Source organism: Musa acuminata, chromosome BXJ1-4 (genome assembly GCF_036884655.1).
Source record: "Musa acuminata AAA Group cultivar baxijiao chromosome BXJ1-4, Cavendish_Baxijiao_AAA, whole genome shotgun sequence".
NCBI classification, from domain to species: domain Eukaryota; kingdom Viridiplantae; phylum Streptophyta; class Magnoliopsida; order Zingiberales; family Musaceae; genus Musa; species Musa acuminata.
The window spans coordinates 41550676-41570912 of NC_088330.1; the positions used below are offsets into that span (position 1 = coordinate 41550676).

Genomic DNA, 20237 nt, shown 5'->3' on the forward strand with positions numbered 1-20237 from the left:
TCAAAGCCGCCACAAACATTATGAGTTCCTTGTTTGATTTCCTTGTTCCTCGAAGCAATTGTCCGTTCCTCTAAAAATAATACTTAAGTAAACAAAAAAAAAAAAGTCTAATGACTTTTAAATTTTGAATAAAAAAAGTAAATTAGAAGAAACAAAATGAAAAAAAAGAAAGTGGCAAATTTCCTAAACAAAGTAAGTCTCTGTTTTTATTATTTTTTTCTCATGTCCATAAGTGCCCCATAATTTCCATGATTACAAAAATATATTCGATCGCTCTTAAAATTTCAAGAATTTTTGAATGAATTACATTGTTTTTGGATAGATATAAAAAAGTGTAAATCTCATTCAAAAACAATATAACTCAGGTTTCTATTTTTTTTGTATTATTAAAACTTCCTAAAATCTTTTATATTGATATTCAAGTGATTTTTATCTAAAGGATTATACCTTGAACTAAGACAAAATTAAAAAAATCTATTTAAAGGCATAAAATTAATAAAAAAAAATATTATTTAGACATTTATAAATTATTTCCCGAGAACTTTAGAATTTCTAGAATTATTAATATTTAAAATCTAAAACATATAAATATATAATTTTAAGTATGAATTTATTTTATTTTATTATACTTTATTCTTAATTTTAAGATTACTGAATAAAAAAAATATATTAACATTATTAATTTCGGATTAAATGGTTCATTTGGGATTTCACTTAAAAAGAAGAGAAGGAACGGACATCGAGAAATATGGCCAAAATAAAATAACAAATATTAAGGAGAAAAGAAAAAAAATAACAAATATTACCGAATAAATGGTTGGCAAAATAGGCTTTTCTGTGAAATATGGCCAAAATAAAATAACAAATATTAAGGAGAAAAGAAAAAAAAAAGGGGAACTAAATCGTCTCGTCCCGCAAGTCGTGTCTTTCTACCCGACATCGAGAAAGGGAGACTTCGGGGAGTCCACGTAGAAAAAAGACCAACTCTTGCCGCAAGCCCTCTTCTGCTTCTCCTCTTCGATTCGTCCTTGTGAAGCTCGAGATCTCCGCAATTCTTTGCCACTACTCCCGTAGAGCTCGATCCCTCGGTCGCCCGTCTCATGGCCAGGCGTTACGACAGCAACCCCTTCGACGAGGAGGAGGAGGAAGTCAATCCCTTCGCGGTGAGTCGAGTTTTCGATTACCCCCCTTGCATCTCGCTCTCTAAGTCTTTATGTCTCGTTCGACTTTGTGTTGATCGCCCCTGGCGTCCATCTGATCGTTCCCGATTAGGTTCGTGTTCTTCTCCCTCGTCGAGGTATTTGTAGATCTGAGGTTCTTGCTATCTCTTTTTCCTTTTTTTATTTGCTGTCAGATTGGTGCTTTTACTTTTAGAGATTGATGGGTTTTCGCGAAACACTTGGCGCCTCTGCTTAATGGTTTTTGTTAGATCCGATGGTGTGGGGTCGGTCAAGCTGAAATTACTCATTCTACTAGGTTAAAATTATTGCTTGTGTTAGATCTGCAATGAAATGGAAGTTTTGATTGATTCGAGATGTTTGATTCCAATTAGATGCCAGTCATCTTGTTTAGATCGATTCGGTGGATGAGCTGCTATCCATGGTTGATACAGAGTTATCTCTCATGTTTTAGAATGAGGATAAGCATCAGCAACTAAGAAAAAGAATAGAGAGAAATTCAGATGACACCATCTTTATGAAAAATTTCAGCCGAGGCAGTTGAATCTGTATAGTGATTGGGTGGGTTTCCGGAGGAATAGGGGCTTGCAATTGTTGATGGTTAACGACTTCCTTGTGCATTCTGATATTCAAGCTTATTTGGAAATAACATTGACCCACTTGTGGAGGAACCTTAATGGGACTATCAGCATTGGTAGCTGGAAAGAAGCTTTTCTAGCGAGGATTTGCCCTGCTATATCAAGCAATATTGTCATAGTTTCTGTTCGCTAAGGCAATTGTTTCTTATATCTGTTTACGCTTGAGAGATGTGCTGCTTAATGTATATTATGAAGCGATCGCAGCTAAAACCGATGATGTTTCTGGTTGGTGCATTGTCTTTCCTTTCGTGGTTGATATTTTCTACTGAAAATTTAATACTGTTGATCTCTTGAAGGAACTGCTTAAATTAAAGAAAATAATCAAAGGCATATTTTGTAAGAAAATAGGAATGTAGCATAAGGAGCTTTTTTGTGTTTCACCTCGTGATCGTTTTAAGTTTATCTTGCCTTGATATCTGAAAATAATTTGCTGTTTGTTTTTGTTTTTTCCACTATATTGTCTAAGTCTGGGTTTTTAATTTTGAATGATACCTCCCGTATCGGGCGGTATGTACCAGTCCGCTAGTAAACCGGTATGCGGACCGCATGCTACTAGGCGGTACCGTCGATTGGGGCTGTTTCCGTCCCGTTACCACTCGAAATCGATCGGTGACGGTCGATTTCGACTGTCGCCGCACGCTATTGGACGATATTAGCCGAGGGAGAAGGAAGAAGAGGGAGAAGAAAAGGGAGAAGAACTTAGAGATCCGACATCGCTCTCTCTCGACGATCCCGATTCGTCGTCGTCCTCCCTCGCCGGATGCCGCAGATGAGATGTCGCCTCCTCCTCGTCTAAGGCGATGAGGCCTCGGCGTTGTCGGCGACTTCTCCTAATCCGCGCGGGGAGAAGAAGCCTCGGCGTGGGGAGAAGAAACCTTGACGACGTTATGGAGGCTTCACGGGGAGACCTCGACGTCGTCGGCAATTTCTCCTAATCCGCACGGGGATAAGAAACCTCGGCGACGTCGTCGAGGCTTTGTAGGGAGAAGAAACTTCCCGTGAAGAAACCTCAGTGACGTCGCTGAGGCTTCGAGGTTTTCTTCAACCCACGTGGGGAGAAGAAACGACGCGACGTCGCTCCTTTTTTATTTTTAAATTTTTATTTGTTTAACTTTATTATACACACACATACACACACCAAGCGGTATGCCAGAGTGTATCGCTCGGTATACTCACACCGTACCGTACCATACAGTACCGAGTTGAACTCGATACTCCAGTACGGTACGAAATTATGATCCTTGGTCTAAGCATTCATTTTGTGTTCTTATTTCCTGTGGCAGGACACTGGAGTTCGTGGAAAGGCAACTGGATTAAATTATGGAGGAGGCCCATTCTACATGGTGTGAGTTTATTTTAATTGTCATGCATGTGGTAATTCTATATGGTTTTATGATTGAACCAGAGATGCAGAAGTTACCTGCTCGACTAAATCAGTTGCAATGTTGTTTTGCTAGCTGTTTTCCATTTTGTGTCGTTTGACTTCACCAATATCTTATTCCAACTCTGCAGAATCCAGCAACTGTTCCTCCTGCATCAAATTCCAGGCTTTCACCACTTCCTCCAGAACCTGCTGATTTCTACAATGACCGCAGTGCAACTATTGATATTCCTCTTGATACAGCAAAGGTTTGTGCAAATTTTCAGTAAGCTATATTAACAATGAGATCAGACCAGTCCATTGCTACACAGAGTCTAATTAACAAGGACAACAAGTTAGCTTGTTTCTAGCTGTAGGCTTCCTTTTGCTTTCAAATATGCTACAAATACTTTACCATGGCCGGATCATTTGATCTAGTATTGGTATGTGGAGTTGCAGGGAGTTTTGTTCTAATGGTTGCAACCTTATTGATGACATAATCTCAATTGATTTATTGTGTGTGTGTATTGGATTCTCTTGTTGTAGTCTTGATTATGCTCTCCTCCTTCTCTTTTCATGTAGGACGTGAGGAAAAAGGAGAAGGAACTACAAGCCAAGGAGGCCGAACTAAATAAGAAGGAAAAGGTATATCATTGAAATCTGATGCATGCAACTTTTGCAAATAGTCTAGAAGCTTCAATTTTACCTAATCTTGTCTCTTACTTGTGTCTGTGTTCTGAAGCATAAGTATGTTGGTGCAGCTTAAGGTTATCATCATGCCTTCATTATGTGGTGTGCTGTGTTGTGTTGACTTTGTTGTATAAGAATCATATTGACAATTGGAGCAAAGTAGGGAAAGCAAGCATATCTTGCCTGCTAGATATGGAGCCATTTGGAGCTTAATGATTGTTGTTGCTTGAATTTCACAATTGCAAGTATAATTTTTCTAATTTTCAAATGAAATTATATTACATGTCGGGCATATTTAAGTAGAAAGAAAAAAATTGACACATTTTTTCTTTATGACCTTGTATGTCTGTGAGCATCATAAGATGTCAAAGCCAAATATATTATGAAACTTTATGATGCATACCTGATTTGCAAGTTATACAGTATGACAGGATACAATTTGTTACGGTTCATATTTTTCTGAGGTGTGCCTGACATTTATGATCGTTTGCTTTCATGAGTATCCTGAGATCTTGCTATTTAAGAAACTAAAGTACGAAGTAGAAATGGCACTAGAAATACATCCTGGCGTACGCACTTGATTCTTTGTTCCTTTAACTAGCAGTATATATGTTAAGAAACAAGAAGGATATTGTTGTTCATTAACTAATACCAGTGATAGTAATATATGCAATAGTAACTCGTCATGGTATTAGTTAGATAAGATGTCCATTTGAATTCAAATATAATGTTAGAGAACAAATGTAATATGATCTTTTGCCCTAACATGAATTTAGTAGAATAACTGGGTTATAATTGTATTTATCTTGTTGCATTTGTCAAGTCCATTAGCAAAGAGAATCCTTGATGAATAGAAGCATTGAAATAAATGTATGCTGCAATTCCCTGCCCCGGATTTTCCATGCCATTTGTTTTAACTCTTATATTATACAATCATGGTTCACCTTATCAGTCCGTATCGGTGTACTGAGTAGCTGTCGGTATGGCACGTACCGAACCATACCGAACATACTGACATATGGTTCATGGGACCATACTGATGTACTGCCGATTCCGGTTTTCTATTGGATTGGTACATAGTGCCTGTACCGAGCGGTATGTCATGGTACGACGAACCTTGATACAAATATAGTATGTATAATTTAGAAATACAATTTAGAAACACAAATCAAGGAGTTGGCTACATTAACAGTCCCGAATGCTGGTGCTTAATATCCAATCTAACTTTTTGAATATGGTATCCATGATCTTCTCAACGTGGTATTTATGATATAAGGATTTTCTTGACAGCTTTCATTTACAAAGTTGATAAATTTCATGTAATGTTGTTGTGCTTGGCGTCATCTAGTTTATGGTCTGGTTTGTAGTGAGGCATGGCAATTATTATCAGAACCAATTTTAAAAATCTGTGTCACAAATCTTTCTCCATACTAATGGCTGCAGTAAAGGCTATTTGTGGGTGGGACACATAACCTTAGGACATAAATGTGCCCCATAAAAGTTGAAAGTAAAAAAAGTAATTAGAAGATGTCATATCGAAGTCTAGGTAACTGGTGGGTTACTGAAAGAGTTCTTCAAGCGCAGAATGTAGCAGGGCCTGATGGATAATGGATACCATTTTGGACAATTTCTAAGCTGATATATTGTTTAAATTCTCTAGGCATATGACTTTAAGTTCTTTAGTTATATATTTTGGTAATGAGCATCCCATTACATAGAAACTGATTGGGGTTTTTCATGAACTATGAAACTGTATTATGTGGAAACTATTTAGTTTATGTTTCTACAGAACATTCATGCTATATGTTAGTTTCTTGACCATGATAGAAACAGGCTCCATCCATACCCAGTATTTGACAACTGCTGGTTTCTCTCCCAGTGATTCTTGTTTCTATTTTAGTTTGCTATATCTTTATTGCTCATTCATTATTTCCGTCTTGTAGGAACTTAAACGTAGAGAAGAGGCTGCAGCCCGGGGTAACATCTCGGCTTCTTATTTGTAGACACTGATTTCTTATTTTTCTCATTTAGCAGATAACTTCATCCTTGTTAATGTGATTTTTTTTTCCTGCTTTTTCAGCTGGTATTGTAATAGAAGAAAAAAATTGGCCGCCTTTTTTTCCCATTATTCATCATGATATTGCAAATGAGATTCCTATCCACGTACAGAGATTGCAGTACTTTGCATTTGCATCATTGCTAGGTATGTTTCAACTTCTACACTTTTTTTAAATGTTCTATCAATTGCTTTACTGTTTTGGAAGCATTCTCTTGCTTCGGTTGAACTTATAAATCTATAGTTACAAAGTGGGAATCTGTTAGCTAGGCATTCTGGATGTATAGTCAAAGTGTACTCACAAGATATCTCTTGGATCATGCATTTTAATTAGGGTTATACCTAATTGTTTACCTAGTATGTGTTGGTGAATGTGATTCCTGAAACAAGAATCAAAATTACGTATATGGTATAGGTTTATATAACTCAAAATAACACTGATTTAATTTGTTGATGTTTAAAGCATGAAACTTCACAATTTAGACTTTTTTCAGGGTTATTTGCATGCCTCTTTTGGAATATAATAGCCGTTACAGCAGCTTGGATTAAGGGGGAAGGTAATCATAAAGTTTGACCTTGTCCTGTATTTAACACTATTTTGCCCTGCATAGTGAATTTCCTCATTACCACAATGAAGCTAATTTTGCTTGCTTTTTGGCCAGGGGTAAAGATCTGGTTACTTGCCATCATCTACTTTATTGCAGGTGTCCCAGGAGCTTATGTCTTGTGGTATAGACCTCTTTATCGTGCCATGAGGTATTATACTTTTGTGTATTTGCTTCTAAAGTCTTATGAATTGAACTTTGATCATACATCTGTGTATCACATAACACAAATAGAAATATGGCATGCCATGCTCGTGCTCCTAGCTATTTTTACTGTTTGTAGATTGTAGACCAGCTCACTTTTCATACCTGCCCATGTTGACCTGTATTATGCTTTTGCCAGATTCAGTTCAGGCATGATGCTAGTTATGTACTGCACTATAACAGCATCATAAACATTGTTAAGAGTTTACAAACTTACATGGCGTTTGTCTATGTCTTATAGGACTGAAAGTGCTTTAAAGTTTGGATGGTTTTTCTTGTTTTATGTGGTAAGTTATTTTTTAATCTGTGTACTTTTAGATTCCTGAGGTATCATCTTCTGGGAGAGAAGTATTCCTTGTGCCTTTATCTACTCACAATTATCGTTATTGCAGCTTCATATAGGTTTTGTGATCTTTTCAGCAGTGGCTCCTCCAATTTTCTTTAAGGGAAAATCATTGACGTAAGTAGATCTGTTCATGCCTTTTCTTTCACTATTTTGTTTTGTTGTTTATATATAGCACGTATAGCAAACTGTCATGACTTCTTATATGATTTTACTCCAGTGAAACTAAATGAGCTTGTCCATTTTATCCTTATTAGTCTTGGAATGCCAACTTTATGAGGTGTTTTTGTACTTAGCTTATTGACTTCAATAAAAATGTTTTGGAAACAGTGAATTTCAACTGAATAGCAGCTGTATCAGAAAATTTATGAAGTAGGCTGGCATGGCTCTTGGTGCCATACCGACGGTATGTGGCATACAGAGCATGTGCCAATTCATTCAGTTCATAAAACTGAATAGCAGTTTTACCTACATTTTCAACTCTTCTTGATATTACAAAAATTACATCTCATATCTTTGGTTTTGTAAGAAATGTTACAATCATGAAAAGATCTACTTGTACTGTTACATATTATCTAATACTGGAACAGTATAATTGAAGAGACCGATAAATGTCTGATTGTTGGACACACAGTTATGGTGTGGATGTAAGAGTCCATATCACACTAAGTTTTCATATAATTTGAGTATCATATATTATGTCCAACAGATATCTTTTTTAATTTGCCAAACCTACAAAAACATGTTTCAATTAAGGTTCACAATACCTACTGATATGGACCAGGATAAACTGTATTGCCTGATACTTGGCCAGTACTGTAATATACAGGGCAGTACAGGTTTTGTAGTGGGAAATTTATTTATTTTAATGTTTTTCGGTCTTTTTTATTTTTTTTTAAAACTTGGTATGTACCAGCATACCGACAATTGGTACACTGGTATGGTCAGAGCACTGACCAGTACATGAAATTATGAATTTTGGTTTCAACAATGAATAACATACTTTGGAAAAGCATTAAAACATGATGAATTTTGCTATGTATGCATAAGATAATGTTGGCTGCTTTATTGAAAAAATCTAGACCATACTTTAATGTGTATGACACCCAATAGAGCTGATGTTCCGCTTTGAGGCTCCTGTTAATGAACAGGGTTTGTACGACTGATGTGCCACTTCTTCTGATGGAATGTAAACTCCTCTCTCTCTCAATATATAAATAGTTATAACTTGCAGAGTTGAATGTTACCGTCTGAGAACCAGTGTTTTCTTACAAACAAGGTTAAGAATGAAGTCGAAATGAAATAGGACGAATGAATGAACGGTTAAAAAAAAAAAGGATGGTTATCAGTTGTAATTAATTACTGTTCCTAAATTGTAAGATTATAATTGTCTGCTAACGCGTTTTTTTTTGTGTTCCTGTTACAGAGGTATTTTGCCAGCAGTGGATATCATCGGTGATCATCTTTTGGTTGGGGTAGGTTCTACATTATATGAAAGATGCAATTACTCAATTGTATATTTAGGTGCCTGAAAGCATATTTTTGGGCATATAAACATGGACCACATAGAACCATACACTCAGTACTCCATTAGTACTATGTAGTCTTGCTACAGAATGCAACTGACCAGGACTTGGTTTACAAACTGTTGCCAGCTATGGCATTCTGGACACAGATTCTACTTTATCCCTGTCAATTGTTTGCCTGCTAAAAACCACTGACACAGTATGCTGTATGCCTGGTGTGATGAGGCATTAGAAAATCCAGGTGTCATAATCAATTAATAACCAAGGTGTTTGTAAACAATATATGCTAATATCTTTTAATCTCTCGATCAACATGAACCACTGGTTTTGTAGCTGTATTTTTGTTTTATCATGTGGTAGCCAATAAGAAGTTGTGAAAATATTTCTGTTCAAATCTGAGAAACTTTTTTTTTTTCTTTTTTGCTAGCTCAGTTTCTCTTGGTTCCTTTGTAGCTTTGTTTAACTCAGGATTCTCTTTTTTTGTGTGTAGATCTTCTATTTTATTGGATTTGGAATGTTCTGCCTTGAATCACTGCTCAGCGTCTGGGTCATTCAGGTCATCTTCCTTAACCTATATTCAAGTTGTTGGTACTCAAAAGTTTTGTCCTCTGTTTTAACATCAATTACGAATTAATTTCTTGTGAATGTGCTAAAACATGGCTACATAGATTTAAGAGATCAAGTTGAACATTATCTTGCTCATATAATATAATGCTGCTGCAATCCTGCTTATGTGATAACAGGACCTGTCATTTGTCAATTCTCATGTTATGAAATGATTTTTTTTTTCTGTGATAAATAAGAATTCAGGGAGACACTTATACTATTCACCTTCTCGTTAACAACGCATAACTTGCTCACTATTCTTGCAGCAAGTATACATGTACTTCCGAGGGAGTGGGAAAGCTGCAGAGCTGAAGCGTGAGGCAGCACGCGGTGCTATGAGAGCAGCAATCTGATCGAAGGACTTGACATCATGGTTCTCCAGAGCCACATAGGGTGAGCAAACTTCTCGATCTGGCACATCGCATCACTCTGCTTGTCTTATTTCTTCTCAGTCATCGCACATTTGGTGTAGATCATGGACAGAACAGATGGGTTGTAGTTTCTCTGTAGTTAAAAAAGGAGATGATGTATCGCATAGCTTCTTTTTTCGGATCTTCCTTCTTTGTGTGTTCCTTCCTTTTAGCTAGCTATACTTTTAAACCGTAGGAAGCATATAATCACAGTGTCTGATACAGAATTCAAGTTACATTTTATTTTCAGTTGTTTCTTACTCGGGAGAAATATATCATCTATTGTTGAATGCTACAGAATGCACATTTTTAATCTTTTCCATTGTTGATGTGCACTTCCTATCAAGATTCCCACAGCACAAAGCTCCGTGTGCCGGTGACCATTAATACTATACTGCGTCTGATGCCCTCACAACGTTATCGTAAGATCCGTGTCACGCGACGTGCGGCTGTGCATCCAAAGTCACCACACCTCACTAACTAAACCTTGCTAACAGTTGGACGGCTTCGTGCTCTGTCGATGCACACATTTTCTTCATTAGTTGCTCGTCTTCCTCCTCATCTCTGTATATAAGGTGGCCTCTCCTCTTCTTCCTCCTATCCAACTCAGTTAAAGAGTGAAAAGAGAGCTTAGCAACCGAGAATGAGTAGCAGTTACGTCGGCCAGGGGACGAGGCGTGGCAAGCGCCTTCGCTCGGCCCGCCCCATCCCCAAGCGAGGTCAGGTAAAGATGGCCATCGCAGTGGGGCTACTTCACTCCGTCTCGGCCTTCCTCTCCCATGCCACCCGCTCCGCTTCCTTCGGCCGCCTCACACGAGCCGCTTCTCTATCCTAGTTTGTTGCTCCCTCAGGAGGAGGAGTCGAATAAGGAGGAGGCGGCCCTCGTATATCCTGCGTGCACTATCATCACCATCTCAAGTTTTGGTCTCGTAGTTGTCGGATGTATCACCTTCCATAATAAAAATCTCCCCTCCCCTGTTGCTTTCTTCTGGTAGACACATGCCATCCGAAATCTAAGCAGTCTTCCTTTGGACGACCGCATCTGATGCTAAGTTCGATGTGGCTTATGCAATGGTTGTTTCTTGCTCCGGCTTGTAGCCACCAACAGACGCCACACCATCTTGGGACTTGGCTTAACGCTGTCACAGGACGGAGAGAAGACGATAAGAAAATAACAACGTCAGGAAGAAGACGACGACGACGAAGACGATGGAATCGAATGGGGGGGGCGGGTTTATCCGATACAAACTCCGTGTGCAGTATCGAAACAAACGAATTCGCGAACGACCTCTACGATGGGTGACGACAGCATCGTTCGGAGAGTGCTGAATTCCTCGTCTCCTTCCTCCGATCTATAAGTCCCATCGGCATGCGCAGGGAGGGAGGAGCCCAGTCCTCTTCCGCAGTGAGGAACGAAGAGGGGATGGCCATTCACCACCACGAGACCGCGATCGACATCGCCCCGCCGGCGGTCTTCACCGGGGGCCTCGAGTTCTCCGAGCTGACGTACACCGTGAGCAAGAAGCAGAAGGTGGGCGGGGGGTGGGAGACGCAGGAGGTGGACCTGCTCCGCCGGATCACCGGGTACGCGCCCAAGGGGCGCATCACGGCCGTCATGGGCCCGAGCGGCGCCGGCAAGTCCACCTTCCTCGACGGCCTGGCCGGCCGGATCGCGAGCGGCAGCCTTAAGGGGAGGGTGTCCCTCGACGGCGAGGAGATGAGCCCCGGCCTCATCAAGCGCGTCTCGGCCTACGTCATGCAGGACGACCGCCTGTTCCCCATGCTCACCGTCTACGAGACGTTTATGTTCGCCGCCGACTTCCGCCTCGGCTCAATCCCTCGCTCGCAGAAGAAGCAACGGGTGGAGCAGCTCATAGAGCAACTCGGTTTGACGGTATACATATGTGGATTGGTCGAACACCTTTGCCCCTCTCTGTCTCTACGTGTAACTTGTTCTGCTTGCAGTCGTCGAGGAACACGTATATCGGCGACGAAGGCACGCGCGGGGTGTCGGGAGGCGAGCGGCGGCGGGTATCGATCGGCGTGGACATCATCCACGGGCCGGCGCTGCTGTTCCTGGACGAGCCCACGTCGGGGCTCGACTCCACCAGCGCCCACAGCGTGATCGAGCGGGTGTTCCACATCGCGCGGTCCGGGAGCACCGTCATCCTCACCATTCACCAGCCGTCCCACCGCATCCTGATGCTGCTCGACCACCTCATCGTCCTCGCCCGCGGACAGCTCATGTTCATGGGAGCCCCTCAGGACGTGGGCGGCCATCTCAGCCGCATGGGCCGCAAGGTCCCCAGCGGCGAGAACGCCGTCGAGTACCTCCTTGACGTGATCCAGGAATACGATCAGTCGGGGCTCGGCGTGGAGGCGCTGGCCGACTTCTGCCTCACCGGGCTGAAGCCGCCTCGCGTCTCCAACGACGGCGACCACCATTCCATCTCGACAGTCCACCAAGCAGCAGGGGAATGGTCCGCCGCAGGCGACGGACAACGTCGAGGGCCAGATGAGTTCGACCACAGCCTTCGGAGCCCCTGGTCCTCATCCAGATCCCCGTGGGGCGGCAGCCATAGCGGCAGCGTGATCATGGACAGGCTACGGCATCGGAAGCCACAGCATCAGCGGAGGCGAGTCGTCTCTCTCGTTTCCTACATTACATACATGCAATATGGCTCATCGATGCTGCTGCCGCTGCAGTTTGTCGCCGGAGTACTCCAATGAGATCCGGTCGAGGTCGTCGACCCCGCACAGCGAGTACACGGTCAACGAGGAGGACTACCTGTCCCCGAACTTGGATGAGTGCGGCCGGCACACCGCCCGTGGCCTGCGAGGCCTTCCCAAGTTTGCCAATTCCTACTCGGCAGAGGCGTGGACGCTGATGCGGCGCAACTTCATCAACATCCGGCGCACCCCCGAGCTGTTCCTTTCCCGTCAGATGGTGCTCACCGTCATGGGCTTTATGATGGCCACCATGTTCCTGAGGCCCAAGGACGACCTCCAGGGCGTCTCCAACCGCCTCAGCTTCTTCATCTTCACCGTCTGCCTCTTCTTCTTCTCCTCCAACGACGCCGTCCCGGCCTTCATCCAGGAGCGTTTCATCTTCGTGCGCGAGACGTCCCACAACGCCTACCGCGCCTCCTCCTACACCATCGCCGGTCTCGTCACCTACCTCCCTTTCCTCCTGCTGCAGGCCGCCACCTACGCCGGGATCGTCTGGTTCGCCCTCCGCCTCCACGGCGACTTCCACTACTTCCTCATCATGCTCTACGCCTCCCTGCTCGCCACCAACTCCTTCGTGGTCTTCGTCAGCTCCGTCGTCCCCAGCTTCATCCTGGGCTACGCGGTGGTCATCGCGTTCACGGCCCTCTTCTTCCTCTTCTGCGGCTACTTCATCAGCCGCACCAGCATCCCAAACGGGTGGAAATGGATGAACACCATCTCCACCCTCAAGTACACATACGAAGGCCTGCTGACGAACGAGTTCGTGAGGGACCGCGTCTTCTTTCACGACCCCTTCGAGAACCGCTCCGTGACCGGCGCCGACGTCCTGCGTCAGCTATCCATCAGCACCTCAGAGTCATACAAGTGGAAGATGGTTCTCTACCTCGTCGGCTGGGCGGTGCTCTATCGGATGTTCTTCTACCTCATCCTCCGCTTTGCGTCCAGGAACCTGAGGTCGTGAAGTCGCAGATAACCTTCGTCGTTCTCACTTCATCGATTTCATCGTACCAACCATTTGAATTCCATGAATCTTATCTTTCATCTTGATTTCGATTAATTATTTATTACACGAGAAGAATCATAGTACAGAGTGCATCGAGAAGAACAAAGTCAAACTGTAACATTTGCAGCGACGCACCGTTGACCTCACACTTTACAGTGTGATTGGCTCTCCAATTAATTACCTCACAGTACGGATTCTGACCGCTTTTGTTTGGTTCTGCTGCAGCAGCGACCGATTTGGGCCCATCTGTCTCATATTTGAAATCTCACCTCCCATAGATTTCGTACATAATAATGATGATGACATACTTACCTCATAAATTTAGCTTATAAATCCATAATATTTTATGAAATATCTATTTAGAAATCCGGATGAGGACATGCGATTAAGATCGTTTCCTGATGTGTCAACTACCACCGAAACGGGCAACACAATTCCATCTACTTCCGACTGCGTACGGCACCGTTGTGATGCGATCGACCTCAAGATGGGTGCGATCGCATCCGTTCATCCGCTACGGGGGGGATTTAGCATTGGAGTATTAGGTAGGAATTGCTGGAAATCGATAGAATAAGAAATCTTGTCATTCCCCTTCCTCGAGTTCCCCATTTGACCGAGAAAGCAGCGTGGTATGGAGAGTGTGTGAGCATAAAGTTCTGATTTTGAATGAATGTTTACTATAATTAAGAGGTTCCCGTCTCATGGTCTCTTTCGGTGGAGGCGCAGCATTTGGAATCCAGAGGAAGGAGGAGAGAGGGAAAGGGGTACCAAAAAAAGAATGAAAAGGACGACAAAGGAAACTTGCTTTTGATCTGGAGCAAGAAAATGAGGGGCAGGAATAGGAAGTAAAAGCTAACCCTAGGAGCGGGATTTGGTTCTTGACGGTGGAAGAAAGGGGAGCGGAGGACGGGAGGAGGTGATGGGCGTGGAGGAGGAGGTCTTTTCTTGAAATAGATTTGGGGACAGAGGAGGGGGCGGAGGCAAAGGGAAAGATGGTGGTGGACGACTGCTGCTTTTTACACAAGGTGATTCTTCCCGTCTCTGACCATTGGTGCTTCGTTCCTTTCTTTTTCTCCTTTCCATTCCTCTTCGCCCGTTTGCTGATGGTGGTAGCTTAGAAGGTAAAAGAGGAAGACGTTCTATTTTGAGATGAAACTCGGATCTTTGATGGTTTTACCGTATGCTTTGCCAAAGTTGGTAAGTCTATGTTTCTTGATACAAATATTATATTTTTCTGGTTTTCAGCTTCTCTTTGGATACATCAAACGAAGAAATATAACATTGTTTGTTTCAATGCCTATGGTTGTTTTTATATTTGTTATTTGAGGATTATTCGATTTGTCCGGTCCACCTTTTGATTTATTCTTGTTGGACTGTCTCATGTCGTATATGATTACTTTCTGGATTTAAGCTCTCGTTTCAAGAAAAGATCACATGGAAGGTAGATCAAGTTTCCAGATTAGCTTCAGGATTCATGGACAATGCGTGCAACCTTATTGAAATGGTTTTCCTGTGGGCGTGCAGGACTCCCTAGTCATTAAGCCTCAAAAGAAATATCCTCTTGGGTTGTGGATGGCTGTATTGGGGTTGATCATGATCAGCGGCATCTATATATGCTCCCTATGTCTAAAGCAGAGAGTGCTCCTAGTCACACCTAATCAAATGAAGGTAAAATCAACAAGGCAAACTTGCCGTGATCCTAGCATCCCAAAGTCCGAGCTTCGTTATATGCATTATCCAGAGCCCATTAGTTACAGTAGGTATGGAGTTAGATTGGCTGTGAAAAGCTTTCAAATCAGGTGCATATATAGTGAACATTCTATTTATATTGCAGGGAAGAATGTGCTTGCACGCCGGTTAGGTTCTTTGCTATTCTATCGATGCAGAGGTCTGGAAGTGGGTGGTTTGAAACATTGTTAAACAGTCATGTTAATGTCAGCTCTAATGGTGAAATTTTCTCTGTGAAAGAAAGGAGAAGTAACATTTCGACTATCACAAAGACACTAGATAAAATCTACAATTTGGATTGGTATAGTAGTGCTTCTAAAAATGAATGTACCGCAGCTGTTGGCCTCAAGTGGATGCTTAATCAGGTAAACTCTCTATCTTAAAATAGAACCTTTCTTTCGATAATGTTTGATGTGGATCTAGATCACTGCCTACAACTCAGGCTTATTTATTCTGGCTACTTATTGTATCAATATAACATTTCCAAAACAACTTTTTGGGCCTTTTTTGATACGTAATTAGTTCTTTTTTTTTAGATCAGCAAAATATATATTGTAGAGATTGATTAGACATGTTTTTTATTGTTACCCCGATTGCCCTTCCATTTTAGTGTTTCTCCTACCATCATACCTGTGGTTCTTATGAAGGAATATATTGTATGTGGTGCAATCATACAAATTTGGAGATGTGGGTTTATAGTTATGTATTATATTTTTACCATTCCCATGGTAGAGCTTGATTTAAGAAAAAGGTTATGGTGGCAGCTGTTGCATTTTGAAATGATAAACTGTGAGATACATGCATGCATGATATTTCAAGCTTATGGTAAATGACATAGCAGGTTCTTTGGTAATCATGGCTAGTGATATAGTAGGCCATACGGAACCTGGGCTGCAATATAACTCAGTTTTAATTTGATCTCGGATTGTGCCCAACTGTTTTTCATCTGTATTATGAGTTGTAAGCCCTTTATTTTTTCTTGTTTATTCTAGAAATGAAGGGAAAAATTATTAAATAAATAAGTAACATAACATAAGGAGGAGGTACCCATGTAGGAGCCGTGACGAAACTTGTTCTTTTCTTGCCTTTCCACTTTTATCTTCCCCGGACTCACCAAATACATGGAAAATCCCTCATTTTCATCTTATCATGGCTTCCTTGCCTTTCTTCCGTACCCACCTGTACACCATGCCTATGCTCTATTTTGGTGGGTTTTCTAAAGAGTATGAGAAGGGACTGAAGCGTATTCTGTAACATAAAATGCTTCGTTTTGAAGTCCATTCGAGGGATTTTAGCATCAGGCATGACCCCTGTTTTTAATCAAGTGCCTTGAACACCCTTGGTTGCTATGTAGCTGTCCAGCACATTTGTCATGATGGTTCCACTATAATTGACCAAATAGTTGGATTAAATTCAGAGAGGCTTTTCTAATGAAGTATAGCAGTTTAAAGTATGCTACCTTTGAGTTTGGTGCTAGATTTTGAGAACTGGGCAACTAAAAAGCACCATGTACAAAAGGTTTGTGATATTGTGATGTGGAGATGAAATATTGAGTTACTAGGAAAAATAGAAAATAGTTTTGTTAGTGAATACTTTGATAGAAAGAAAACTGAGGAAGAATCCTTTAAAAGATACGGATATGTGCTATAGTTAGAAGACGGTAAGATAATCAATTGTAGTTGTACGAAAAGTGGTAAGGGGATCTAAGAAGATCTTACCAAAAATTATGAATAAAGGTCCATGTCACCGACATTAAATAGTTGGGACATTTTGGCTTATCAGTGTTGTTGTTCTTGAAGGAAATGTCCAACTAATTACAGATGAGAATTCTGCTTCATGATTGGAGAGAAATGAGCAATATGGTGATTTATTCATTACGTACTATGTTCAGCATTATATATATATATATATATATATATATATATATATATATATATATATATATATATATATATATATATATATATATATATGGACAAGTTTTAAGGTTCTATTGTTTGATCCTCGTGCAAAGCAGAGAGGGAGGAAGTGGAAGAGGAAAGAATAGTAGGTGGTGATAGGTCTGTTTGAAGCAATTCCTTTAATCATATTTAGATTTGGATCCTTTAGGCCCTTTATTGGATTTGAGTTATGTTCCTTGGTGAACCAATGTATATCTAAGCTGCTCATGCATTTTATTAAATTTCTTAGATAATAGCTATAACCTAGGATTGACAGTAATGGACTCCAAAATTCTAGTGCGGTTAGTAATCTTGTCATAGCTCAACATTTTACGTAATTGTAATGCTCTTGGATATCGTCTACCAAATTGCTATATTTTATTTCGGAGTAATCACTTTACATCTATAACATTGATGTATGATACGAAGAATCATACTCCTTTTTCTGTTCTATTGTATACTTATGAAAGCTAGGTGGTCGACCTTAAAGTTTAACTTTGGTATGTTCCCTAAAATGATGCAATAATTCTTGCTGTTGCCTTTTAGTTTTTACTTCCAGACTTGTTAGAAAATGAAGGCCGCAAGTTGCACTTCTTTAGAAACTTCTAACCAATATGTCAGAAAGGATTTATTGTTTTAATGATTGCTCCTATTTGCAAAATATGTTAGAGCAGGAATAAAATTTAATCATCCGATTAGATCTAAAGTAGGTAAAGAGGTGAAATAATCTGAAGAGGTAGTTAGAATTTAGAAATAAGAATCTAAATTATTGTCCTAAGCGTATTCTATCGGCCTCGTATTGGCTCCCTTCGGGGAGTCATCCAAGATATAACCGGGATTGACTCCTGCATGCACATACGTGGAGAATTGGACTGATGGATTAGTATCCAGAAAATGGAAAGAATGTTTGAAGGAATAGAAAAGTTGGAAAGTGAAGATTGGACGAAAAGAAAAAAAGTTGTCATCAATTGTGTAAAATAGCTTAGTAAAGGGGGTTTAAATAGATTTTTGGTCCAATCAGGGATGTCATGTGAGTTTGTCATGTGGCACATTGCATGGGGAAGAAAAGGCAAAACTTGCCTCATCACACAGCACAACTTGCCTCATTGGATAGTGTCATGCACCACACACAATGGGCCATGTCATGCGTGGAAATTAGCTAAGAAAAAGTCACGCACAAGGGATAAAAGGCAAGAGCAAAATTATAATTTTAGTGTTTTTCCTTTAGAGCCTTATCAATATGTTTGTTCAAAAGAAAGCTACTAAAATTAAAATTTTTTCCTTGCCTGTTCTCTTGTAACTTTTTCTTGGTTGGTTTCCATGTGTGACCCGACTCATCGCGCATAGGACACAATGCTTTGCACTGTGCAATAATGAGGCAAGTTTTGCCTTCTTCCCATTGTTGCTGCCTAGTAAGCATGCAGTGTTCCACATGGCACATTTGCATGTTGCCATGTGGTAGTCCTTGATTTGCCTGAAAATGTAATTAAGCCCTTCTTTACTTGGCCATTTTACACATTTGATGGCACAATTTCTTTTCTTCACCGAATTTCACTTTTCGGATTTTCGATTCCTTTCGATATTCTTTTGATTTTCTAGTCATTGGTGTGGACTGTCCATTCGATTTTCTACGTATGTGTGTGCAGGAAAATCTAACTCCAGATTGTATCTTGGACGATTCCTCGATAAGCACCAGCATGAGGCTGAGGGAATACACTTGTGTCAATGATTTTCACCCCTTTGGATTCTTATTTCAAACTCCCTCTTTAGATTATTTAATGTTTTTGTCTGTTTTAGTTCTGATCTGAGAATTGAATTTTATTGCTGCTCTAAAAGAATAGTGTAATTAGTCCTTTTTCTATGCTGCATTCTGCAAAATAGTTGTTCTATTAACATTCTGGCTATAATTTAACTATCGCATCTTATTGAAAAAATAAAAAGTTGATGGAAATGATACTTTTTCCGGATTTCTAGAGTTCCATGTGATGCATCTTCCAATTTACTTACCTAATTTTCTTGTTTGTAAATGTCTTCTACCGAAGTAAATAGTGATAAAAATGGCACACTATTTTAATTGTTCTTTTGCATATAATTAATATGTATTCAGTTTGAACTTTTGATTAGACTAATTCTTGTGCTTTTCTGTTGTCTAGGGTCTCATGCAACACCATGAAGAGATTATTGAATACTTCAAGAAGAGAGGGGTTTCTGTAATACTTCTCTTCAGAAGAAATCTACTTCGTCGTCTGGTTTCAGTACTCGCAAATACTCATGATCGGGATGCCAAGCAGCTAAATGGGACCCATAAAGCTCATGTACATTCCAAGGATGAGGTTATGTTCTTGATGTGTATTACTTCCACTCGAAAAATGTTCTTGCATAAAACTTTTGAGACCATTGAGACAGACTCAAACCTGCCATAGTGGATAAGCATACATGCAAGATCTTGAAATTTGTTATTTTTGTGGCATGCAGGCTGATGTACTAGCTCAATACAAGCCCACAATCAATACGACATTGTTGATCCCTGAGCTAAAGCATACAGATAACTGGGCTTCTGAAGCCCTAGGTTACTTCAAGAGCTCCTGCCATATTCTTCTCTACTACGAGGATCTCGTCAACAACACGACTGTGAGTTCTCGACTCTTGTGCGTTTCAAAGTATCAGTAACATGCTGTAGTTCAAGCCCTCATATAACTGTAGATGGGTTTGGTTTCCGCAGAAGCTGATGGATGTTCTAGAGTTTCTGAAACTACCCCGACAGAAACTTTTCAGCCGCCATGTCAAGATCCACAATAAGCCATTGTCTGATCAGATCGAGAACTGGGATGCCGTTCATGCTGCCCTCAAGGGAACAGAATACGAGAGCTTCGTAAACACGGACTACGGTGTGTAGCAACATATATATAATCACCTGTGTTGTTATTGTTGTTGTTGTAAATAACTTGATTTTTTTTATTTTTTCTTCTCTTACACAAGGGGTCGCCACATCCATCAACAAAAGTTGTAGGGCAAATTTTGGTTCTTTCATTCTAACAAATATTTTTTTGTGACATCCATCAACAAAAGTTGTTGGGCAAATTTTGGTTCTTTCATTCTAACAGATCTTTTTTATGTCCTTTGTTCTATGTGATTTACTTAGCTGTAAATCATTTTAATTCTTATCTGACGTTAATGAAGATTGGTGTCAAATTTAGGTGCATACTACTATCTTGCGATT

General features: G+C 40.7%; 3 protein-coding genes across 4 annotated transcripts; all 3 read left to right on the forward strand.

Annotated features, from left to right (window-relative positions):
• Positions 1-934: 934 nt before the first annotated feature.
• Positions 935-9906, forward strand: LOC135671322 (secretory carrier-associated membrane protein 2-like). The gene is made up of 13 exons (XM_065179371.1): positions 935-1163; positions 3100-3159; positions 3329-3445; positions 3759-3821; positions 5810-5843; positions 5947-6069; positions 6417-6479; positions 6585-6678; positions 6973-7018; positions 7124-7191; positions 8501-8549; positions 9091-9156; positions 9473-9906. Exons 1-13 carry the CDS (start codon positions 1101-1103, stop codon positions 9557-9559), a joined length of 933 nt encoding a protein of 310 aa, XP_065035443.1. The 5' UTR covers positions 935-1100; the 3' UTR covers positions 9560-9906.
• A 194-nt stretch (positions 9907-10100) lies between these two features.
• Positions 10101-13434, forward strand: LOC103982552 (ABC transporter G family member STR2-like). Its single transcript, XM_009399512.3, has 3 exons — positions 10101-11510; positions 11582-12286; positions 12339-13434. Exons 1-3 carry the CDS (start codon positions 10986-10988, stop codon positions 13305-13307), a joined length of 2199 nt encoding a protein of 732 aa, XP_009397787.2. The 5' UTR covers positions 10101-10985; the 3' UTR covers positions 13308-13434.
• Positions 13435-13880: 446 nt separating this feature from the next.
• LOC135671297 (uncharacterized) lies at positions 13881-20207 on the forward strand. 2 transcript variants are annotated; one of them, XM_065179370.1, is made up of 6 exons: positions 13881-14374; positions 14874-15109; positions 15184-15442; positions 19171-19350; positions 19493-19648; positions 19740-20206. In XM_065179370.1, exons 1-6 carry the CDS (start codon positions 14342-14344, stop codon positions 19911-19913), a joined length of 1038 nt encoding a protein of 345 aa, XP_065035442.1. In that variant the 5' UTR covers positions 13881-14341; the 3' UTR covers positions 19914-20206. The 2 variants fall into 2 exon arrangements, with proteins under 2 accessions (XP_065035442.1, XP_065035441.1); XM_065179369.1 differs by lacking the exon at positions 13881-14374 and adding an exon at positions 14388-14546 and having other exon boundaries at positions 19740-20207.
• Positions 20208-20237: the final 30 nt, after the last annotated feature.

Excerpts from the sequence above, each read along its gene's own strand:
- LOC135671322 (XM_065179371.1), top strand. The coding sequence starts at position 1,101 with ATGGCCAGGCGTTACGACAGCAACCCCTTCGACGAGGAGGAGGAGGAA. Across the intron at positions 3,446-3,758 it reads TTCCTCTTGATACAGCAAAG|GACGTGAGGAAAAAGGAGAA; the intron begins GTTTGTGCAAAT and ends CTTTTCATGTAG. Across the intron at positions 5,844-5,946 it reads AGAAGAGGCTGCAGCCCGGG|CTGGTATTGTAATAGAAGAA; the intron begins GTAACATCTCGG and ends CTGCTTTTTCAG.
- LOC103982552 (XM_009399512.3), top strand. The coding sequence starts at position 10,986 with ATGCGCAGGGAGGGAGGAGCCCAGTCCTCTTCCGCAGTGAGGAACGAA. Across the intron at positions 11,511-11,581 it reads TAGAGCAACTCGGTTTGACG|TCGTCGAGGAACACGTATAT; the intron begins GTATACATATGT and ends TTCTGCTTGCAG. Across the intron at positions 12,287-12,338 it reads TCGTTTCCTACATTACATAC|TCCAATGAGATCCGGTCGAG; the intron begins ATGCAATATGGC and ends TCGCCGGAGTAC.
- LOC135671297 (XM_065179369.1), top strand. The coding sequence starts at position 14,499 with ATGAAACTCGGATCTTTGATGGTTTTACCGTATGCTTTGCCAAAGTTG. Across the intron at positions 14,547-14,873 it reads CGTATGCTTTGCCAAAGTTG|GACTCCCTAGTCATTAAGCC; the intron begins GTAAGTCTATGT and ends GTGGGCGTGCAG. Across the intron at positions 15,443-19,170 it reads TCAAGTGGATGCTTAATCAG|GGTCTCATGCAACACCATGA; the intron begins GTAAACTCTCTA and ends TCTGTTGTCTAG.